At 35.1% G+C, this 15,253-nt stretch overlaps 1 protein-coding gene across 3 annotated transcripts in view; it reads right to left on the bottom strand.

Annotated features, from left to right (window-relative positions):
* The window catches only part of HBS1L (HBS1 like translational GTPase), a 91,251-nt gene that overhangs the window by 12,687 nt on the left and 63,311 nt on the right, over positions 1-15,253 (bottom strand). For all 3 annotated transcript variants that reach the window (XM_076002932.1, XM_076002935.1, XM_076002934.1), the window contains 5 exons: positions 9,124-9,270; positions 7,287-7,361; positions 6,621-6,738; positions 5,928-5,996; positions 3,067-3,171 (listed from right to left, as the gene is read on the bottom strand). In XM_076002932.1, coding sequence (XP_075859047.1) covers positions 3,067-3,171; positions 5,928-5,996; positions 6,621-6,738; positions 7,287-7,361; positions 9,124-9,270 — 514 coding nt within the window. The remainder of the gene's footprint in view (positions 1-3,066; positions 3,172-5,927; positions 5,997-6,620; positions 6,739-7,286; positions 7,362-9,123; positions 9,271-15,253) is intronic.

Raw genomic sequence — 15,253 nt, 5'->3', positions numbered from 1 at the left:
TACTCCATGAGCTTGATAGGTTAATAAAGTGGAGGCCGGGCGCAGTGGCTCACACCTATAATCCTAGCACTCTGGGAGGCCGAGGCAGGCAGATTGCTTGAGGTCAGGAGTTTGAAACCAGCCTAAGCAAAAGTGAGACTCCGTCTCTACTATAAATAGAAAGAAATTAATTGGCCAACTAATATATATATATATAATTAGCTGGGCATGGTGGTGCATGCCTGAAGTCCCAGCTACTCAGGAGGATGAGGCAGTAGGATCGCTTGAGCCCAGGAGTTTGAGGTTGCTGTGAGCTAGGCTGATGCCACAGTACTCACTCTAGCCTGGGCAACAAAGCAAGACTCTGTCTCAATCAATCAATCAATCAATCAATAAATAAATAAAGTGGAAAAGTAATTTAGAATTTCTATCTGTTGAAGTAGATTCAGTTAGTCTTTCTTGTGGGACACTACTGGCTAGAGAGCCACAAATAGCACCTACAGTGTTCAGATAAAAAGGTGCATTAGGTCGGGCACAGTGGCTCACACCTGTAATCCTAGCTCTCTGGGATGCCAAGGCAGGAGGATTGCTTGAGGTCAGGAGTTCAAGAAGGGTGCATTAAACAATCAAATAAACCAAGAAAATGCAATAGGGTGAGAAACTGAGGACTGAGAACCTCTCAGTTAAGTTAGAAGTATGGCTCTCAATGAATAGGGTGTTTCCTCTCTGATGTTTCTGATAAGACTTCTCTTTTAAGAACCACTGATTAAAGATACTGCTTGGAGTTTCTCTGTGAAGAAGGGATAGAGAAGAGAAAGATAAAGAATGTGAGACTTTCAGAGGTGACTGAGTAAGGATTTTAGAGGCCGCAAGGGAGCCAATATTAAGGTCTGTGATCATTTTAGGATCATGGTTTTAATTCATGGCCCTTGATTATTAAAAAAAAATTCTTATTCTCAAAAAACCTCATTAACATACAAAGAAATTAGTATTTCAAAAGTATCATAGCTCTTGATCACTTTAGCACATTAACTGCCATGTGAGTTATATTTAACTCAGGCTAGTTTTGAGCCCCAGGCATCATAAAGCATATGTAACTCACACCTCTTCACCTTGGAGGCTGTGAGAACTATTTTTCAACTTGCATATAACTCATACAGAAAACAATGAAAAATAACAAATTTTTCATTAAATCAGAATGGATTGTTTTTTTTCAAAGCTTTTATTCTATTTTCGTATAAAACACTGTGGCCTCAGGGAAAATTTTTTTTTCCTAGTGTGGCAATCAGTATGTTAAAAAACAAAAGCAGAGAGAGCTGTACTTGCAAACAACTAACAGATCTATGGAAGATAACAGTAATTTTTTTGTTTTTTGAGACAGGGTCTTGCTCTGTTGCCCAGGCTGGAGTGCAATGGTGAGTTCATAGCTCCCTGCAGCCTCAAATACCTGGGCTTTAGGGATCCTCCTGCCTCAGCCTTCCAAGTAGCTGGGACTACAGGTGTGTGTCACCATGCCCAGCTAATTTTTTATTATTCTTTTGGAGAGACGGGGTCTCACTATGTCACCCAGGCTGGTCTTGAACCCCTGGCCTCAAGCAGTCCTCCATCTTGGCCTCCCAAAATGTTAGGATTACAGGCATGAGCCACCACGCCCAGCCCCTAGTTTTATAGTGCATGTTACTTTTTATCTAAACAGAAATTTTGTGATCCCTAGGCAAGCAGAAAGAAAAAGGTCAAATGGAAATAACTTCAGTTTTCATTTCCTTATTCATCTGTAAATGTAGGTTAAACTATGTTACCTAAATAGATACTAATTTCTTATAATCTTCAAGAAGTCTGTCTGCTTATAAAGTGAGCAAATTAATTCAAAGAAAATATATATACAAATTTATAAACTAGTCAAGTACAACTCTAAATATAAAGTGTAAATTAAGAGTAACAAAGGGAAAAATACTAAAACTTAAAAATTTTCGACTACTTGCAAGTAAGTAGCTCATGCCTATATAATCCTAGTATTTTGGGAGGCCAAGGCAGGAGAAATCACTTGAGGGCAGGAGTTTGAGATCAGCCTAAGCAATATAGCCAGACTTTATAAAAAACAGAAAAATTAGCTGGGCATGTTGGTGTGTGCCTGTAGTACCAGCTTCCCCTCCGGTAACAGAGGCAGGAGGATCACTTGAACCAGGAGTTTGAGGCTGCAGTGAGCTGTGATGATGCCACTGCACTCTTGCCGAGGCAACAGAGTGAGACCCTGTCTCAGAAAAGGAAAAAGAAAAAGGAAAATACCTATATTCCTAATAGGTATTTATATTCCTAATATTTCAGCTTAAAATTGTTATAAATAATATTACTTTTAGTATAAAACACCTTCAATTTTACATTGAAGTTGAAGGCTTAGTTGGAAGTAAGATGAATGTAAATGTATTATAAAATTTCAATCAGAATTTGGAAAAGAATAGCATGTATACATATAAATGAATGATTAGAAGACAGAAATAATTACCAGCCATCATAAGAAAACACAATTGATCTTTGTGCAGAAACAGAGACTGTGGCAATTTAAACTAGCTCAGTTTCACTTTACAACATTAGTTTTTTCTGCATTTGCATCTTTCTTTCTTATTTAGGTCTTCCTATAAAATACATATATATTTTTGGTATAAACATGATCAAAGCTTTTAACTTATTCTAAAATACACATTTCAAAACAACAGACTGTAGCAGGCTGCTTTGCCACTGACTAGTGTCAGGCTGGGATTAGATTTAATTTCTGCTACAAAATATGATTGTAAATGTATCTGCAAGGTATCTGGTTAAATCCTAACCAGGCTTCTTGAATCATTATCAAAAAAAGAATGCTACCAGAGCTTGAATGTTATTTGTACATATATACACACACATAGTCACAACAGAAAAAAATCGTTTAATGTTTTCACATTTTAATCTTCAACAGTTAGTATCATTTTGACAGTCAGTTACAATTTCAGTAAGAGGTTACTTACTTTGGAGTTATAACTAAACTACTTGAAAAAAATCTGCTGTCTCAACTTAAGGCTCGTTTAGCAAAAGAATCTTGCAGGTAAATACCTTTTGCAGTACAAGTTTCATTAGGAGGCATTGCTAGAAGTCGGTCACCAGTTTGTATATAACCAGCTTCAATTTTACCAGTTACACAAAATCCAGATCCTTGATCTACAAAATAAGCCAAAAACCTTAAGATTCATAAAGCAAAGCTATCTGATGATTAACACTGTTAACTATATTCAATTCCCAAGTAGTTTATATAAAACCAGTTCAACAGACATTTTTAAGGAATGATCATTTTAAAATTAACACATCTACTAAATATGACATACCAAACTCTACTCTTTTTAGTTGCAAATAAAAATACTCATATTACAAAAAGTAAAGATTCATTCTTTTCTCAATTATTTATTGAAAAATAATGAGTGTTTTAGTACCAGCCACAATACTAAACTCTGGGGATAAAGAAATGAAAATATAATTCCCTACTCATAAGGATTTTACACTAATGAAGAGACAAATGCTATTTAAAATATACAATGGAAACAGGAAAGGGTGCACCAAAGAATCTATGATGGGAATAACAGACATTTTATCTGTGCATGTTGAAGGAGAAGGAATAGAAACTTACCAGGTAGCTTGTATATGGGTAGGGGGAAGAAGGCAGACACTGCTGACCCAGGAAACTGCATTTGCAAAGGCATAACCAAATGTGGGATGTGCTAAGAGCCATGTGTTGTTTATGGGGGTAGCGGGTACCAAATGTAATAATGAAGGAAAGGCAAGACAGGGAGCAACATAAGTAGGCAAGACAGAAATAATAAAGTGATCTCATAAATCAGGCTTATGGTTTAAATATCATTGTGCAGGTAAGTAATGAGAAGCCTGCAAAGAACTGTGACCAGAGAAGTGATGTGATAGTGCTTCTGTGTTAAGACTGCTGGAAATGCACACACTGACTACAGAAAAGGAATAAATTCAAAAATTTGAGAATAATTAATGACAAGTCTGAAGTGATAAGGCAAATGAAGGATAAGGACCAAAAGAGAGAAATCTGAGATGATTATGCATTAACTTGAGATAGAAAACTAAGGGACAAGATCCTTTTTAGCCCTGGTGAATCTGAAGGCAAGACACAGGTGGAGAAGCTGCATTCCGGCGGGACCAATCACACTAAATTCCATAAGAATGGTACCCCTAGAAGAACACTCTTGGGGGAGATGTCCAGCAGCAGTCAGACTCGTGTCTGTAGAGTGAGCAAACAGGTTTGAGTTGGAAATACAGATGTGGGAATCATCAAGATGCAGAAGGTAGAGAAACTCACGGATGTCAAAAGAAGCATGTAGAGTAAGAAGAGGACTGAGCCAACAGAACACCATTTAAGAAACAGAAAATGAGGAGCCCATAGAAGAGATAGAGAGGTCGGAGAAATAGGTTTACAAGAGAAAGCAGGTCACAGAAACCAAGGCAGAAAGTTTCAAGGTGGATGTATTTAGCAGCACAGAAGTAATGCCAAATTCAAGTAAGATAGAACTGAAAGTGCATACTGACTCTGGCAACCAAAAGGTCATTGGGTGACTGACCTTGGTGGGAACACACTGAGAGAAGCAGTGTTGGCAGAAGCCAGGAAGAAGCCTGAAGAGAGAACAGGAAAGAAGAAAGCACAATCAGCAAATGCTGTTAGTTAAAAGAAAGTAACCACCTCTTGTATTTTTAATAGATAATGGACATTTCGGAAAGCATTACCATGTTTCCTCTACTACTGGTACACTGGAAGGTAATAATGATAATAAATTTTAATTTCATTGCATGATTTTTTTCAGAGCACTTTCAGGCACTCATTTCTTATTCATTTATTAAATATGTTATATGCCAGGCACCCAGCTGGGTCCAGCAGATAAAGGTTTAGAAGAGACAGTAAGTACTAGCCCTCAAGGAGTCCACAATCTAAGTGAAGTAAACAGCACAGAAACCATTATAATATTGCATGAAAATGCAATGATAGAGGGTCTACAGACTACGAAGGGACACCTTGGGGAGTGTGTGTGGATAAGCATGCCAGTTATCAATTTATTGCTGTTCAGTTTCAAATGTACTCTTCATTGCCTGCACTGGATGGCGATTTGGGAGACAAGTGACATCCTTACAGTATTTATTATTCTAAAATATATATTATTATATATATGTTATATAAATGTTATATCCTTTTATGTATTGAGCTCTTTTATTCTATTTCCATTTTATACTTTTCTACATAGGGTCTTATACTCATTAAGTAGATATATTCTTAGGTATTTAATACAATATCTTTCCCAAGAAGGTCTGAACCTCTTCTAAGTTTGTCCTTCCTCTGCCCTAAGGTACCATAGAGAGTATCTGGATAACTTTTAGTTACTCTTAAATAGATAATAATTCTTTATATTAAATTTCCATTTTGCTTATGTGTGGTATCAAACTCCTCATTGGATCCACACTGCTACAGATAGGTAGGAAATGGACAAGAAACTTACAAAAGAAGAACAAAACAGGTAAACATGTGGCAATAAATAACTCTATGTGGTTAAGAAACTGTGAACAATCCAGTTTGGTTGGAGGATTTGGAAACTAAGGAGATCTAATGCGAGGAAAAAAACTATGAGTTTAGAAAGATAAGTGTTAAGGTTTTCTTATGCCTGAAAGATGAGAAATGGTGAGTAAATCAAGGGTTTTTCTGGGTAGGGGGGCTAAGTAACTAGAACTGTGCATTTTAAGATCAATTTGAAAAAAAAAAAAAAAAGATTAATCTGACAGTGCTCCTTAGATTGTTGTAGAGAAGGAAGAATCTGCAGACAACATACTGTAATGTGTCAGCCCAGGAAAGGAGGTTAGGAAAGAATGGGAAAGAAGGTGTCATACTGAAAAAGCACTGCTGGGGTAGCACCTACCTTTGAAAACATCAGACACACATAATCTAAAAGGCTTGTCAATAGATCGTTGGGGAGGCTTGAAGGAATCTAGGAAAAAAATGGCAAAAGGTTTAATTTAAAATGTAATTTTTAACTCACTTCAATAAATTCATTATAGTTCCACCTCTCCTAGAAGATATTTACTTTTCATAAATATTAATAGCAAACTGTTATACATATATATGTTGAGCATTCCAAATCTGAAAAGCTCCAAAATCTGAAATTTTTAGAGCACTGACATGATGTTCAAAGGGACTGCTCATTGGAGTATTTTGGATTTTGGAGTTCTGAATGTGGGTTGCTCAACCTATAAGTATAATGCAAATATTACAAAATACAAAAAATTCAAAATCTGAAACACATCTGGTCCCAGGCATTTCAGATAAGGGGTACTCAACCTGTAATACTTTGCAGTTGATAAAATGTATTCACACATGTTATCTCATTTAATTGCAACAACAATCTATGCGATAGGTAGGGCAGGAACTAATCTTATTGAGGAAAATTGAATATTAGAAAGTTTAAATATTGCACATGATGTAACTGGTAACATAGCTCCTCTGAGTACAAATCCTGTGCCTTTTCACACACACGACTGTCTCCCATTAAAAAAATGCTACATAATAATATCAAGTTTATAATGTATTAAAATCAGAATGGCAGTACACTTACCAATTTGTTCTAATAAACATACTCCTTTATACCATTTCGTAAGTTCGCTTGACTGAGATCTTGTGATTAGATTGTCGCCACTGAGACCACTTGTAGGGATAAAAGCTACATCACCCTCCTGTTAAAAAGATTGAATATATGAAACTTAACACAATATTGTTTTTAAAAAAGTTAAAAGGTTCTCCATTACCATAACTGCACCAAGTTTGCAAAAACAACTGACTTTAATCATAGAACTACAGCCCCAAAGTTACCTGATCCAATAGTTTTCAACTTTTTTGACTTTGTGGGAAACTAGCAAATTTATTATAAAACACTCAAGCATTTTTACTTAGTGGCATAGGCAATATTGCAGTAGTCTGCTGGATACATTCTTCTCTACCAGCTTCCACATTCTTCTGTAACCTCCCTAAATTTATCCCATCTAATTTAATAGGTAGAAAAAAGGTCTTTTACTTATATAAAAACCAAGTCAAATATCAAATATATGTAATATTCTAAGGTGAAATAATCCAAAGAATATATTATATACATGATACCAGAGGAAAATAAAAGCAAAAAGAATTCAACAAATTTAATAAGAATATCAAAGTATTCGTTTTTTTTCTTTCATATCAGTAAGATGACTTAAGGAAAGCAGTAACAAGTAAATTAAAATGATTTTACCTTAAAACCTGCTTGCTTAAGAAAATGTCCAAGTTTTCCAGTAATTTCTTGAAATCTTTCCTGTTGCCAATTAACCTGATAAAATCCAATTTATTTTTAAAAGTTTGCTTCGGAACATGATACATAAAATTTAAATTTCTAAAATAAAATATAATTAATCAAGACTATATAAAATATAAATATAAAATCTATTAAATGTGAAATCTATTAAAATTAAAACTCAGAACATCAGATATTGCTACAAATATGACCTAAAAGTAGTTTTCCCTAAAACAAAAAGCCTAGAACATTTCTAATATATTTAGAATTTATATACTAAAAGTGATTTCAAATTTGGGGGAAAAGAGGGAATAATTTACTGAACTGTGCTTGGACCAACAGAATAAATAAAATTATTGACACTCCCTCTCCAAGCTAAAGAGACTAAAAAGGTATATATGTTATATGAACTCTAGATAACAACACATATGCTGCAGTATTTATGGGTAAGTATACTAATGTCTACAACTTACATAGAGACACAAAGAAATGAATTAATCAATGGATACAGAAGTAGATAAACAAAAATGTGATCAAGTAAGAGGCAGAATCTTAAGTAATGGGTACAATAAAAAGGTATTCACTGTAAAATTCTTTCAGATTTCCTTTATATTTGAAATTTTTCATGCTAAAATGCTGGAAAAAAAGTAAAAAGTATATGTAATAATAATATCATAAAAGAACTAATGGAAAGTGTAGGTGAATATTTATCTGATCCCAGGGTAAGAAAATACCTAAGCAGAAAGAAGTCAAAAGGAACTATTTATAAATTTGCGTATACGTCCAAAACATATCCTAAACAAAATTAAACATAAAATAATAAATTGGGGAAAACATCTAAAAAAGAGAATATGGATAATATCTTTAATAAATAAAGCATGTTTACAAATTGAGAAGAAAGAATTACAGTTCCCAAAATGAGCAAATTATATAAATAATTCCCAAAGAGGAAAAAAACACCAAATGGTTAATATAGAAAATATATTTAATGATTAACATTCATAGAAGAGTGAATGCTTTTTAAAAAGAAGTAACATGTTTTACATATCAAATGGGAAAACAGTTTCTTAATAACAGCAGTGTTGATAAGAGTTTTGGAAAGTGAATACACCATATGTACCAATAGTAAATAACTAGAACTTTTCTCAAGGACATTTGAATCATGTTCAGCAAGTTTAAAAAGGTATATACTCTTAAGCCTAGAAATTTCCACAGAATAAACATTTCTAAAAACACACACACATACACAGGAAATGCTCAAAAGCAGGGGATTATTTGAATAATTATATCTTTAATATAGACTACAATAATGCCATAAAGACAACCTCTTTATCCAAGAATTTTTAATTACTTGGAAATATGCACAAGACTATTATTGCCTTTTTAAAAAGAGATGATAAAACCGATTATAATCTAATATTATAAAAGAAAAAATTCTTATCTATAAAAATAATATTGGATAGATGTATAAAATGAAATGTAAGTTTTTTGGGTGGAAGGAGAATTGGAAATACATGTTATTTCTGGTTTTCATATTTTCATTCTACTATAATGAACATGTATTTTTTATAATTAAAATGATTTTTAAGTTTTAAAAACATTTTAAAAATAACAAGACATCTTCTTGCTTAAAAATTATTAGTATCTCATTTACTTAGCATCGGAAAGTGAATTTATTTTTAAAAACACTGCAATTTTACTAATAAAATGTATGCTTGTAGCACCTAAGGTAATCTACATGGGCAGAACAGTATCTTAATTAGCATCTTAAACAAATTCTCACAAAGCTCTTCAATACCTGATCCATTTTATTGACTGCAACTGCAAGCTGTGTCACTCCCAGAGAACGGACCAAGAGGCCATGCTCTCGTGTTTGTCCTCCAGTCTCAAATCCAGCTTCAAACTCTCCCCTGCTGGCATCTACAACTAAAACAGCTACATCCGCCTAAGGAAGAAAAAATTATCAAAATTAGAAACAATGTCACAGCACTTTAATTCATAGGACTGATTATTCAATTAATTGCGTTGGTCAGATTTTTAAAGGCGATCTTAACCTGACCCCAACCACCAAAGCAAATCAAACAAAAGAATCCTGTGGATGGATTAAAATTTTAAAATAAAAAGTATGTACTAGCATAATACCAAAAATAATGACATAAAGAATAAAAATGTCCATATTTGATTATATAGCAATTAAAATACCTAGGCAGGCCGGGCGCGGTGGCTCACGCCTGTAATCCTAGCTCTCTGGGAGGCCGAGGCAGGCGGATTGCTCGAGGTCAGGAGTTCAAAACCAGCCTGAGCAAGAGCGAGACCCCGTCTCTACTATAAATAGAAAGAAATTAATTGGCCAACTAATATATACAAAAAATTAGCCGGGCATGGTGGCAAATGCCTGTAGTCCCAGCTACTTGGGAGGCTGAGGCAGGAGGATTGCTTGAGCCAGGAGTTTGAGGTTGCTGTGAGCTAGGCTGACGCCACGGCACTCACTCTAGCCTGGACAACAAAGCGAGACTCTGTCTCAAAAAAAAAAAAAAAAAAAAAAAATACCTAGGCAAAGGTGGAAAAACATAAACAAAATTAAAACATAAGTAAATGAACATTTGCAACATATAAGGTAAAAGTTAAAATCTTAATATAGTCTTTACCAAAAAGGAAAAAAAAAAAAACTCAGACATAGCTCTATAGAAAACAAGCAAGCAATTTGTTACAGAAATATAAATGGCAACCAAACATGAAAAAATTCAAATTAACTAAAAACCAAAATTTTAAAAAGGAAATTAAAAAAAAACATTGACATATTCCCCCCACCATGTTTTTACAAATCACACCATTAAAATTTAAAAGACAAAATTATTTACTATAGGCAAGGATGCAGTGAGATGGGCATTCTCAAGAATACATTGCATATGGGACTATAAGCCCACAATCTTTCTGAAGGGCATTTTCACTGTAAGTATCAAGAGCCTAAAAATTATGCATATTTTACTTCCCATCAATTCCACCTTGAGGAATTTATACTAGAAAAATAACTATGGATCTACAAAGATAATTTATCAAGGTATTGTTCATAATGGTGAAAAACTGAGAATAACTTAACTATCATAAAAAAATTCATCCTGTATAGCTACTGAAGAAGAACCCTGTATAACAAAGTTTTCTAACCTGTGTTGACCATCTTGTGAATCAGATAGAAAGACGTTTCTGCTTTCATACTCAAATCATACACACGCAAAAAAAGAAAAAAGCTAACCTTAGCTGAGTTCATTTTCCTTGTTAGCCTTATTGAAACTAGCTTTACGGGTTCCCTCTATTCTTTTGTGTTGATGTTTCTTTATGTGATTCCTCTTGCATCTTTAAGAATTTGCAATAAACAGTTTATGGAATTATAGATATTCCTCCATTTTCACTGTTATCAATTATTCCTTTCAATGCACCGTTAGAACATTTCTTAAAGAACACTCTGTATGTTCCCCTTGACAGTTTTAGCCTTGTACGTACTGTGATCCAGAACACAATGCCTCAATGTGGCCTTCCCCTCTTTAGCTATTCTCAGACTGATACATGATAGTCCTTTCCTCTCAAGGGTCCTCCTATGTTCCATCCGAGTCATTAGATGCTCTGGCTTTTTGGTCAGATCAGTGTCCTCAACAGCTTTCCTCTTTGTTGCTTCCCCAATTACACTTTATGTTTGTGCTGTCGTCCAGTTTTTAAAGAATTTAATATATTTGATATATTTAATATCATATAATCCTCACCATAAATGGGAAATACAATGATCATGAAGAATGTTAAGAATTATCAGATACTTTGCTTTTAACAGAATATTACAATTTAAATTGGAAGTATCACTTTGCTTTTAACAGAATATTATTAATACAATTTAAATTACAAGTATCATCCATATGTTTTGTCTGGTCAGGCAATTTACATTACTATTTCTTTTTTCTTTTACTCTTACCCAAATATTCCTTCTGCTTTACTTCTATTCAAGTGCAGTATTCATTTCCAATCTTTCATGATTTATAATGCTGAACACTAATTTCTTCAATGAGATCCAGTGCCTTTGATCAAGGATTCTTAAAGTACAAAATGGAGCAGTTTGCAAATTGGCTCTTTCACTCATGCTTGCAGTCACTAACAGGTCTCACACCTCAGGCAAGTTGTCTAACCTCTCTAGGTTATCATTTATTACTTCACAGAAACACTCGGGGATAAATACAGTTTATATAAAGCACCCAAGCCTGAGCTTACAAATCCTAGGCTCAATAGTCGTAAATTTCTCATCGAGTTTTCCTAAAAACTATAAAATTATATTTACCTTCTTAGTTTCAAATTTGAAATTCATTGAATTGGTATTAAGATACCTAAGGCCATACATATCCTACTTTATCTTACCTATTACCATCTCTTAAAAATTACTGGACACTTTCTCTATTAATATTCTTTCTTTGCAACAGGTTCTTGTCTTTGGAAGCTCAAATGGCTATACACTTTCAAGGAAGCCTTTGATGATCAAGCAGTATTAAAGTGATTTCTCTTCATAATGTATATTATATATATTCTTCTTGGAGTGCATTTGTTAGCCTTTTCACCTTTACATATTTTATCGTCCTACACTGTGATTTCCTTGAGGAGAGGCAGTATGCCCTGTGTGCTTCTTTGTATCCCCAAAGGTCGATCATAGTATTTTGTACACTGGGTTAGCTACTTAAATCTTTCAGTCTATTTCTTTATTTGCTATAATAGTGGAATTCAATCAGATTATTTCTAAAACCCTTTCTACCCTAATTCCATAAGGAGTTTGGAATACATGATCTTTATGATAACAATAGACTCTAAAGGTCTAAAATTCAAAAACATTTTACTATAACTGCTTATGCTGGTATTTGCCTCTCTCATTAAACTATCAAAATATGCTTTGTAGTCATTGTATCTCCACGCTACCTACTATAGTGTTTGGCACATAGCTGGCATTCAATAAGTATTCCTTGAATGAAAAACACACACACAAAAGTATGTATAAGGAGAAATTAAAACTATATTATATTTATTGGTAAATGTAATGAGAAGTACAATTGTTACTCAGTATCCATGGAGGATAGGTCCCAGAACAAGCCCCCTACCCAAATCCAACCATGTTGCAGATACCAAAATCCATAGATATTCAATTGTCTTATTTAATACATAAAATGGTATATTTGCATATAACCTACAAATATCCTCCTGTATACTTTAAATCATCACTAGATAACTTGTAATACCTAACACAATGTCCGTATTTCACTTCATCAGCATAGATTCAATGTAGTATTCAGCATGCAGCAAACTCAAGTTTTGCTTTTTCGAATTTTGTGGAATATTTTTTCCTGAATATTTTTGATGTGCAGTTGGTTGAATCCATGAATATGTAACTGATGTATACGAATGGCCAACTGTATACTAATTTAAAATGGAAATAAGGCCGGGCGCTGTGGCTCACGCCTGTAATCCTAGCTCTTGGGAGGCCGAGGCGGGCGGATTGCTCAAGGTCAGGAGTTCAAAACCAGCCTGAGCAAGAGCGAGACCCCGTCTCTACTATAAATAGAAACAAATTAATTGGCCAACTGATATATATATAAAAAATTAGCCGGGCATGGTGGCGCATGCCTGTAGTCCCAGCTACCCGGGAGGCTGAGGCAGAAGGATCACTCGAGCCCAGGAGTTTGAGGTTGCTGTGAGCTAGGCTGACGCCACGGCACTCACTCTAGCCTGGGCAACAAAGCGAGACTCTGTCTCAAAAAAAAAAAAAAAATAAAAAAAAAAAATAAAATGGAAATAATATATACTTCATAGAGTTGTTAAAAAGATTAAACTAAATGCATATAATATACCTAGTATAGTGTCTAGTATATATTAGGTATACTAATAAACAGTGATAATTATATTTCAATCTTTTATCACATTCAGTCCATAAATCTTAAATATTCTAAAATTGCAGATCAACTTTCTAAAATGGAATTAAATAATTTCTCATTTATCCTTAAATATATTCTAATTTATTCCTACCACATCCCTTTTTTTTTTTTTTTTTTGAGACAGTCTGGCTCTGGTGCACGGGCTAGAGTGCTGTAGCGTGAGCCTAGCTCACAGCAACCTCAAACTCCTGGGCTCAAGCGATTCTCCCGCCTCAGCCTCCCAAGTAGCTAGGACTACAGGCATGCGCCACCATGCCCGGCTAGTTTTTTCTGTATATATATTTTTTAGTTGTCCAGATAATTTCTTTCTATTTTTAGTAGAGACAGGATCTCGCTCTTGCTCAGGCTGGTCTGGAACTCCTGATCTTGAGAGATCCACCCACCTCGGCCTCTCAGAGTGCTAGGATTCACACTTTTTAGGTTGACAGATGATCATATTAAAATTCCCTATTAATAAATGGAGCCCTGAGAATGGTCAATTGCTTGAAGTCACACTTTTGCCACATGATAGAGCCAAATTTTTAAACTCTTCATGTTTTCCAATAAATCATCCATTGTGAAAGAAAGCAGTGCCCTATATAGGTAGTGCTATTTTCATTGTTTTATTTAAAGTTACAGTCATGCACAGCATAACAACATTCAGCCAACCATGGACTACATATATCCATCGTGGTCCCACAAGATTATAATGGAGCTGAAAACTTCCTACTACCTAGTGATGTTGGAGCCATTGCAACGCACTACTCAAGTGTTTGTGGTGATGCTGGTGTAAACAAACCTACTGAGCTCCCAGTCTTATAAAAGTATAGTACATACAATTATGTACAGTACATAACACTTGATAATAATAATACATGACCTTGTTAGTAATTTATGCATTTACTATACAATATTTACCACTACTTTTTAGTGTGTACTCCTACTTATTTAAAAACAAAAAGCTTACTATAAAATAGCCTTAGGCAGATCCTTGACAAGGCATTCCAGAAGAAGGCATTGTTAAAGGAGACGAAAGCTCCATGTGTGTTATTGTCCCTGAAGACTTTCCTTCCAGTGGGACAAGATGTGGAAGTGGACAACAACGATACTGATGATCCCCACTCTGTGTAGGCATATGGTAATGTGTGTGTTTGTGTCTTAGTTTTTAATTAAAAAGCTTAAAAAGTAAAAACACAAAAAGTTTTGAAGTTAGAGAAAGCTTATAGAATGAGAATATAAAGAAAGAAAATAGCTTAGTACACCTTTACAAAGCTTTTAGCTTTGTGCTTTTAGCTACGTGTTATTACAAGAGTCAAAAAGTTTAAAAGTTACACATAACCTTTAAGGTGGGGAGCCTGGGGCCTTAAAGCCACATGTGGCCTTCTAGGTCCTTAAGTGCAGCCTTTTGACTAAGTCCAAATTTTACAGAACAATCCTTTTATTAAAAGGGGTGCAGCAGAGAAAGATGAAACTTTTCTTTCTTTGGTGCTTAAGAAAGAACAATCTTTTTTTTTTTTTTTTTTTTTGAGACAGAGTCTTGCTTTGTTGCCTAGGCTAGAGTGAGTGCCGTGGCGTCAGCCTAGCTCACAGCAACCTCAAACTCCTGGGCTCAAGCGATCCTTCTGTCTCAGCCTCCCAAGTAGCTGGGACTACAGGCATGAGCCACCATGCCCGGCTAATTTTTTCTATATATATTAGTTGGCCAATTAGTTTCTTTCTATTTATAGTAGAGACGGGGTCTCGCTCTTGCTCAGGCTGCTTTCGAACTCCAGACCTCGAGCGATCCGCCCGCCTCGGCCTCCCAGAGAGCTAGGATTACAGGCGTGAGCCACCGCGCCCGGCCAAGAAAGAACAATCTTGAAATCAGAAGGCCGCGGGTACCCCACCGCCCCCAGACCTTCATATTCACTCACCACTCACTCACTGACTCACCCAGAGTGACCTCTAATCCTGCAAACTCCATTCATGGTAAGTGCCCTATACAAGTGTACC

This window comes from Microcebus murinus, chromosome 5 (assembly GCF_040939455.1).
Source record: "Microcebus murinus isolate Inina chromosome 5, M.murinus_Inina_mat1.0, whole genome shotgun sequence".
NCBI classification, from domain to species: Eukaryota; Metazoa; Chordata; class Mammalia; order Primates; family Cheirogaleidae; genus Microcebus; species Microcebus murinus.
This window is presented reverse-complemented; position numbering and strand designations above follow the sequence as displayed.